General features: G+C 45.3%; 1 protein-coding gene across 1 annotated transcript in view; it reads left to right on the top strand.

Moving 5' to 3' along the window:
• Positions 1 to 536: 536 nt before the first annotated feature.
• Positions 537 to 9,596, top strand: part of MCTP1 (multiple C2 and transmembrane domain containing 1) — a 670,427-nt gene continuing 661,367 nt past the window's right edge. The window contains exon 1 of the mRNA XM_055131251.1: positions 537 to 1,247. Within this exon, the coding sequence (XP_054987226.1) occupies positions 537 to 1,247 (711 nt within the window). The remainder of the gene's footprint in view (positions 1,248 to 9,596) is intronic.

Genomic DNA, 9,596 nt, shown 5'->3' with positions numbered 1-9,596 from the left:
TCAATGGACCCCGCGGCGGCCGGCCCGGAGCCCCCCGAGCGCGGGCACTGAAGGCCGACCCCGGGGAGGACGCTGGCTCGGGGCCCTGCTCAGCCGCACGCGGCGGCGGCGCGGGGGATGGTCCCCGAGCGCCCCGGCCGGGCAGCGGGTCCCGCGCGCGCCCGCCGCTGACAGGTGCTGCCCCGCGGGGCGCGGGGTGCGGTCGGCGGCCGCCGGATGCGCGCGCGCCGGTGCGTGTAGCGGGGGAGCGGCCGGGGCCGGGGCGCGGCCTGGGAGACTCCACGGGGCTGGAGCCGCGGGGCTCGGAGCTCGAAACTTTCCCGGCGGCCCCGGGCTCGGCTGACGCCGCCGGCCCGCCCCGGCAGGTGCGGGAGGGAGAGGCGGCGGCGCCCGGCCCCCGCGCTGGCCTGAAGCCGCCGGGCGCTCCCGGCTGGTGCTGCTGCGCCCGCCGCCGTCGGCCCGCAGCTCCGGGAGGAGGCGCAGCCCGAGAGGGTGGAGGAGCCGGAGCAGCGGAGCGGGGGAGCCGGGGCTGGAGGATGGAGCCGGCTGCGCCCGAGCCGCCGGCCGCGCCGTCCCCGTCCCTCCAGGCCCGGCTCTGGAAGAACCTGCAGCTCGGGGTGGGCAAGAGCAAGGGCGCCGGGGGCGCGCGCGCGGGGACCCCCGAGCCGCGCGCCGCGGCCACCCCGTCGCCCTCCCCGCCGCCGCCGGGGGGCAGGCGGGACGCCCCGGGCAGCAAGTGGAGCGGCTTCCGGAAACGGAGACAAGTGCTCGACCGAGTCTTCTCCTCCTCGCAGCCCAACCTGTGCTGCTCGTCGCCGGAGCCCCTGGAGGCGGGCGGCGCGGGTCGGGCCGAGCAGGGGTCGGCGCTGCGCCGGCGCCTCCGCGAGCATCTGCTCCCGGCGGGAAAGGGGCCCGCGGCCGCCGGCGGAGCGACGCCTCCTGGCGGCCGCTCGCCCGATTCGGCTCCCTCTTCGTCGTCCGCCTCGTCGTCTCTGTCCTCCTCCCCGCAGCCGCCCTCGAGGGGGGACCGCGCCCGAGATGAGGGCGCCCGGCCGCGCGGGCTCGGGGGACACTTGTGCCATCAGAAGAGCTCGTCCCTGCCGGGCACCGCCTGCCTGGAGCAGCTGTTGCAGCCGCCGCCGCCGCCGCCGCCCGCACCTGCACCTGCACCTGCACCTGCACCCGCAGAGCCCAGTCCCGCCGAGCCCCCGACCCCGGAGCCGAGCGAGGAGCGAGGCAGCAGTCAGGTGAGTGCAGGCCACCGCCAGCTCCTGGGGGTCCAGAGGGCGGCAGGGAGTGGAGGGCGCGCGTGCTGCTCCGTCCCGACGGAGTTCTGACTCGCACCCAGTCTTTTGCTTCTCGACAGCTCCCGCCGAGCGCCAGGAGCTGTCTGGGTCACTTTGGGGCTGGCCAAAGTGGGAGTATTGACGGCGGCCGAGCCGCAGAAGAATAAAAGACCGCAAGTGAAAACTTCTGCGGGCGGCCTCGGGGGTGGGCTTGCTCAGCTCAGTCTCTGCTTACCCAAAGGGAAAGAGACCCAACAACTAAGCCCAGTTACAACTGTGTGTGTCGGTGCAGGGGAGGCAGCATTTGAAACAAAACTTATGGTCCCAAAGCCCTGAGCGCGGGCGGCGCTCACTTCCCTGCGCTTGTCCCGAGCGGCCCGCCAGGGCCCGGCGCTGCCCAACAAGTGGACAGTCGCATCCACCTGAAGCCGAACAGGTAGTGCCTGGAAGTGTTTCGGTTTTAGCCGTCATCTGAAGCTGTTGCGTCTCGCAAGGTGACTTGATATCATTGTATTGACTGTGAGACAAGAATCGAGGTTTTCATGGGCCTTTATTAAAAACCGTGCTTATAGATTTCTTTAAAATTAAAAATCCGGGAGGTGTTCCTGGGAGAGGCGGTGGGACGCCCCCATTTAGTAGAGACGTTCGTTCTTCTGTGAATATTGTTCACATTGTGTGACTCTTAGAAACTTTGCTGAAAGTTTCATTCTGTCATCTATCTAAAAAGAAACCCAACCCATTCGTCCTATAAATCTAGTGTATTTAAATTAATTATTTTGACTCTATTAGACGAATGATAGAGTTCCAAAACAAAAGTTAAGGGGTATTTAGAAGAATAAAATCTGGGAATAAACGGCATTTCAGTGGAAGGGTTGAGAGTTTATTAGCTAATTCATTAGAGCAGTTTCAGAAAACAAAACAGGACACAAGAGTGTTTTACTTTTTCTTATGAACAAGCATGATCGCTTGTATTAGGAAGCACCTGGCATTGTTAGCAAAGGTTTGTTGTTTTTGGAGAAGTAGTTTGAGGTAAAATTTTGAAAGTCTATGTAGATAGACTCCTGTTTTTGGTTTGAAAGTAAGGTTGAAAAGTGATTTCAAGAGGATTTTTAATCAGTATAGGTATATATTTAAAAAGAATTTTTGAGTGATACATAATCTTAATGAACAGATATTTTAGGGTTGAGTAAGTTTCATTTATTTTTACTTTTATTATCAGGAAAAGTAAAGCATCAGATACTAATGTCTTGGATGGTTGATGTATTCTTGTGAATGTTAGATTATAGCATGAATATAGATTATAGCATTATTGCAGTTCACTTTTATCAAAAAGTTTCCAGACACTCATTCATTTTTTTAAGATAGTGCTAGGTAACTATAAATTTTGCATATGTAACATTTATTTTTCAGAAAATTCTAACATAACTAAATTTTGTCCCTCTTTATTCTGGTAAGTACATACATTGCAAGCTACCTGGGGCACATTCGATGTCAAAAACAGTAACAACAAGTCTCACAATGGAGATGTTACTGGTGCCCGCTCGAGCAAGTCGATGAACATTGGGATGACAGTGACAGTGACAGTGCTACATTTACATTATAGCCTTAGATCATTTTCCTCATCATAGTAGTCATAGTTGACAGAAGTTCTTGTTATTTATGGATCAGAAGTTAATGCTTAAAGAAGCAACTTCGCCTTTCCCTGGTAACTAGGCTCATAAATGTGGCATAAAGCTTATATATACAAGTTATTCTCCAGAAGCTTTTTCCATTAGTGCATTTGACAGCTTTTAGAAATTGGGTGTCTGAGATGGCTTCAGTTGTACTGATCAATGCTTGTAAGTTTACAAATATTCTGAGGTTTTGGGTTTTCCTCCATAGCTAGAATCTGTTCTATTATGGATTAGTAATTTGTGGGGTTTTTTTTTAGTAATTTGTGTTTTGTTCTTTGTGGTGTATTGTTACATAGTATGTCACACCTCCAAATGACATTATTAGTCATGCCATTTATATTTCTTAATAAGCCTTTCATTTTAAAGAACCAGCATTTCAGTGAAAGTGCAGAATACTAATAAAGCTAAAATATCTTTTATAGAACATGTGGAAGGTGGGATGTAGGCTAAGCAAGGCCTTGAAGGGCTTGTCCAAAGACAGACACAGTCCCATGAAGAAGCACCGCTGCTGGTTCCTTGCATCTGCTGCTCATAGCAATGTGCTCCCTGAGATGTGGACAGTTTTCTCTTCTGAGTCACAAATCCTGTCTCTCAGCAGCATCCTCTGCTCAGTGCATGAGAGAGTACCCTAGTCCTCAGAATTTCTCTGCCCAACTCAAGAGCCAGGTGCACCTTTGTGTCTGTGGGAGGCAAAACTGGAGTGGAGATCTGAAACATAAGAGAATTCACCAAGCTTCCAGGGACAGATTTAGCTATAAAGTACCTGCCAAGATTAATGCAAATATCAGAAATTTTTCTTTGCTGTCATAGCCTCTCTTCTTCAAAGAGGATGGGGATTCGGCCCGGGGAGAGAGCTTCTTAGTTCACACAGGCTTTAGTTATATTCACAGCTCGTAAGCACAGATGGGTAGACACCAAAGATTCAACAACAAATGCATTATAGCAGTCTTCAGATTGCCTTGATAAGAAGAACTTTCAAGGAAGAAAGGAAATTCATTGCAAAAACATGGTTCTAAATTGCTCTTTTTTCCTCTTGTTCTTTGCTTAGTTTTGGCATCAGGCTTCTCCAACACACTCTCCACCTCTCCACACCCCAGCCCAGCAGGAGAGGCCCCAAGAACATATGTGCACAAACTCTGAACCTGACTGGAGACATTAAACTGAGGCAGAAAAATAAAATCGACTTTAGCTGGGAAAAGAGAAACTTGGAATTTACTGTTGTGCAGTGATTAAGACTGAAAAATAGGTCATACTTTTCATGCCCCGCCCCCCCTCCGAGTTCTCTTTCACTATGACATTTATTTAGCCAAATGTGTCTTTAAATCCAACTTTAACAGACTTGCTAGTGCCTTGGTATTGAGGCATGTGCATTATTTAAAATGTTTGGCTTGAATAAAATGAAGAAACATGCTTTCTTCCCACTGATTTTAATTCACGTGCAGGGGCCATATTGTCGTAGCAGATGCATTTCATTTTCTGCAGCAGAGTTGGGAAAGATGCTCTCTCAATTTGTGTGCATATCAGAAATATGCCAATTTTACGTATTCTGTTGATGAGTTACTAAAATTATATTTGCTAGAATCAGAAAGTCAGTAGTCTAAGATAACAAGTGAAGAATGAAAGTGTAGCATAGTTTTTTGTGTTTAAGCTAAAGCCTGTAGTATTTATGAATGTTAAGTTTTGCTTTGCTTTTAAATTGTTTAAAGTGCTTTCATAGGAAAGTAAGCTTTTTTTTTTTTAAAAAGTGAGTGAATCAGAGTATGATAAAAGAGTTGTAAAACATAGTAAGAGAAATTTCCATTCCTTTGGGATAAAATTTTCTAAACACATCATCTGTAAGTCCTTACTGAAAGAAAAAAATATATAGTAAGACTAAGTTTGTTTGTGAAATACAACTTATTTTTTTAAGCATCTGACCTGTAAAGGGACGTTTGTAGTTTCAGGAACATTTTAATGTGCTATTTGTGTTTATTTTTGCTGTTTTGAGGTGTTTTTATTATCAGTTTAAAAACATAACTTGATCTTAGAGAAAGCACAAAATAAAAATATGTCTTGCCAATCTGCCAAAAACCACAGAAAAATTCAGGATCACAGAGATAGGCCTGTAAAAGGAATATGTGTTGATTTCTCATTGGTTTTCAAAGCAAGAAAGTGAGCATGAGCTCTTTGGGCTGTTTGGGGCAGGGTACAATTTGAAGTTTGATAGTGTGACAGCATTCTTTAAAAATTCTAGAATCAACTTATTTTTCCAGAGAAAGAAAGTAAACAACATGATAGTTTTACCTTAGAGTGCAACTTTTTCCCTATAACCTTTGATTGCTGTTTTGGGTCTCTGGTAGAGTTGAGTGGGCTATGGAGCTTGTGTAAATCGAAGTGCAATCATGGAGATGTTGTCTAATGTTGGCATGTGATAACATGATAAATACTAGCAGTTGCTGAGTTGTTGTTATTAACTGTATACTTAGGTGTTTTGCTTCACATTACAGAGAAGTTGAGGGCTCTGTTTGTCATTTTCACTTATATGAAAATGTAAGTTAATTCACTTGCAGGATTGACAAAAGTCGCCCGCAAATAGCCATGTTCTTCCTGGTGACATCACAACATCACGCAATAATGTAGACATCCTCAATCATTTTGGGCAGTTCTGTGCATGTTTCAGAAAATGAGAATTGCTTTGAGGGATAAAATAGAACTAATTCCTTCATAAAGAAAATTGAGCCAATGTCCCCCTGTTTTTCTTTGGCCCCATTGATTAGAAATAAAAGATTATTTCACATAATTAAGGATGATCAATGCATCTTCAATACCTTGAGGAATTTTATAGAGTAGTGTTTATTTGTGATAGCCATCAACACATCAACATACTGGCCCACTCTAGATTGGCAAAGAGTTGTTGTCAATGTTAATATTAATGTTGATATGTTGTCAGCATTAACAAAGCTGCAGTGCTAGAAATTTGGGTGACATATTTTTATTGTTAATTCATAGATAGATAGTTAAAGTATTATAGCAGACATTTATTTTAGAAATACACAAATTAATTATTGAGGTCTGAAAAATTTTGGACTTTCTTTTTGATGGAAAACTTACAAAAATATATATTTCCTTCCACAATAAGTTAAGAATTCTAACCACAACTGTGACAATGGATTTTAAATTAATTCTTTAAATTATGGAATCTTGGAATGGCAAAATATGTATGAAAAAGATAGTATCATAGAAATTGTTTCAGATAAGCCTGTTTGTTTTCATTAAATTACAGTGTGGCATATTTATAAGTAGGCAAATATTGTCCACACAGGTAAATGCCTGAAAAGGTAATTATTGGCTCAGAGGTGAACACCCTCCCTCAATTGTTTTTTTTTTTCACTTGGGTAATTCTATTATCTATCTTTGTATCTTTTGATTTATTGAGACCATTGAAAATTCTATCCACATTTTTTCCTGATCAATTAATTTTGTGGACTGTTTGGATCTTTTTCACTATCATCAAGTGTAAATAATGATTGCTACTTCTCAAAATTTAAGGTTTTATGCAAATAAGTTTCCCTTCCCATATATACTAGTCTCCTATTGTTAGAAAATTCTTTTTAGGCTCCATGATCCCAGTGATTCTAAATTAGTATTTAGCATGACTGAACACACGCAAAGTGAAAAACTATTTCCAATATAATGAGATTTAGAAATCTGAAAAATCATAGACAAACAGATCTCTGGTCATTTTAGGATCAATGCAATTTGCTAAGCCCACAGGGTGGCTGTTGGTATTTGCAGCCTATTTCAAGATTTGCAGTTATTTAATTGGAGCCTAAGTTCTCTTCACCGGCACTGCTAGAGGAGACTTTGGCAAGCCTTAATATAATCGACCTATTTCACTGGCATTATAAAAAATGGTTCAGGAGAAGTCATAAATGGTTGCTGAATGAATGAAGGGATGAATGGATAGGCTAGAACTGTTCATAAGTTGTCTGGAAAACCTTCAGAATCACTTAACAGTGATATGATTATCTTGTTTTCTGGATTCCAAGCTCTTTTAAGCCCAGCAAATGTATTTGACAGTCCCCACCTTTCTTTAGCGGAATGGAGGTCTTCGTTTTTCAGTCTGTACTCTCTGATTCTGGTCTGGGGGCTTAAAAGGTGATTGTCAGTGAATGGCTCTCTGTTGCATTCGTGTGCAGCCTGGAGGACTGATTGTCCTGAGGAATGATTCCTACTTCTGTGCTCTCTGGCTCAAGGATACATTTCCTGGTCTAGTCTCTGACTTAAATACTCATTTTTGCACTCCAACTTCTTAATCTTCATTGTGACATTGCAATCCTATATCTGATTCCCAGGACTTGCTGACATATCCTCAGAATTTGGGTTTCAAACTCTGCTCGGATTTAGTCAAGATACTTTGTTGGGACACTGGAGAGATAATATAGCTGGCAGGGTGCTTACTTTGTATGTGACTGATCTGGTTTGATCCCTGAACCCTTCAAGATTAAGCTCTGAGCACTACTGGGAGTGGTCCCCCAAAATCAAAGAAACAAAATGATACTTTCTTGGCAGTTTCACTGCCATTTGCCTCAAACCCATGTCCTTGAACTAGATGAGAATCAGTTTTGATTTTGTTTTGTTCCGTTTTCTGTTGATTCCAGACCCTGGGGCAGTCAGGGTCATCCTGGTTCATATACAACACAGGGCACTAAACTCAGCCTTACACTTACTTTGGGCACTTTCTAGACCACCGAGCCATCTTCCAGGCCTTTTCAGTGGGGAACCCTATAAAGAAGACTCTCTGGTTCTTCTCTGTGGCAGGGCCACCAGAGTTTAAACTTGCAGCCATGTGCTTATCTGGCAAATGCCTTACTTGAGCCACTGACCTAGCTTTTAGACCGTGCAATCTTTTAATTTTGTTTTTTGAGCCACTGGACTCATTTCTGACTCTGCCCAGGATCATTCCAGGTAATTCACTGGGTGATCATCTACTGTGGGGGGATGAGGCAGATGGACCATGCAAGGCAAACAGCTTACCGGATGGTCTAGCTCTCCAGCCCAGGGCTGTGCATCTTTCTTTTCCTTTTTTTTAATTGAATCACCATGAGAATAGTTACAAAGCTTTCAGGTTTACGTATCAGTCATACAATGATCAAACACCCATCCTTTCACCAGTGCACATGTTCCACCACAAAGAGCCCCAGCATACCCACCCTCCCACCCCCCACCCTGCCTGTGTGGCAGATGATTTTCACTTTACTCTCTCTTTACTTTGATTATATTGAATTTTTGACAGAAAACCCACTATTATTATTTGAAATTTCCCTCCAACAATCAGACCTGCTGAAAAAGCATCATTAGATAATTTGTTATCTATTGCTGATAATGAAGAGCATATGCTGTTGCACGGCTGCTATAGCGGCTGCAAGGTTTTGGAATTCTGGTATTTTAGTAATTAAGTTCAGAGGTATTTCTGCCAGCAGCGTCTGCGTTCTGAGATTGGTTTGTGTGCCCCTGGGATCATGGCTGTCCAGAAGTGGAGGAGCCATTCGTGGGTGGCCACTCAGGGTCTGGTCTGGGCGGGGAGCAGGGCTGCTTCTGCTGCCCCATCTCGAGATTTCCCATGGGCCCAATCACTGCAAGCTCCTACCTCTCTGTCCAGTTGGCTCTGAAAGGTGGTGGTCGCCATGCTGCCGCAAAGGGGAACAGACTGAGGGACAAAAACTCTTCCCCTCCCAGGTCAGCACGGGGCCATAGCTTAGTTCATAGTCCAGGAGCATTTCTGCAAGCACCTGCTGCGTTCCAAGATTGGTTTGTGTGCTTCTGGGATCATGTCCATTCAGAGACGGAGGAGCCGTTCCTGAGTGGGTTTTTTTTTGTATATCAGCAAAGTTCGGCTGAGCGGTTTGGAGAAATAGTCCTGGTCCCCACATACCGGAGCCATGTTTGTAGAAGCTCATGGTCACTGGGATTCCATCTGGAGAAGGAGGGGAGACTGCACCTGCTCCATCTGGGGCACCCCGATGTTATCGGCTCTGTTTGGGGTCCAGAGCACTCTCCAGCATTGTGGTGCCCACAGGCCAAGATTCTTCACTCAGGGCTGTGCATCTTGATGGAGGCTTCTCACTAGCCCTGCCCATTCTGCTGCTTTTTGAATGTCAATTGTGTGAACTTGGGGTCAGAAGGTTGACCAACTACTTTTCATTGGAACCTCTTGTTTAATATCAAGCCTATTTGTAAATTAACAAAACCTTTGGGCAGAAAATCTGTATTTGCAATCAACTTCATTTACCTATAAAGGGTGTGCACCCCTGTCGATGCCCCCCCAAGTGTGCAGAATTGAGATGATCTTTACACTGAGCTTTTGACTTTGTGTCCTTACTTGTTTTCCTCCTATTTAAAATATATTCACAGTGCGAACTGTTGAACTTGAGAACCCCCTTTCTAAGTTTTGTCTATTTTCTCTTTAATAGTTGATCTCTTGCCTCTTGCCAGGTAAGTTTTGCAAATAACCGTGATGCATCCGGAACTGCCCCTGAGTTGGCCCTTTGGCTCTGGATCACTGGAAATGCAGCTTGTTTGAATTAAATTCATATCACTGAATCTGAGTACACGCTTGAGTACAGATGTGCTCCAAGTGTGAAATGCATACCAGATT

This window comes from Sorex araneus, chromosome 1, assembly GCF_027595985.1.
Source record: "Sorex araneus isolate mSorAra2 chromosome 1, mSorAra2.pri, whole genome shotgun sequence".
Lineage (NCBI taxonomy): Eukaryota > Metazoa > Chordata > Mammalia > Eulipotyphla > Soricidae > Sorex > Sorex araneus.
Note: the sequence above shows the minus strand (reverse complement) of the source record. Positions and strands in the feature narration are given on the sequence as shown.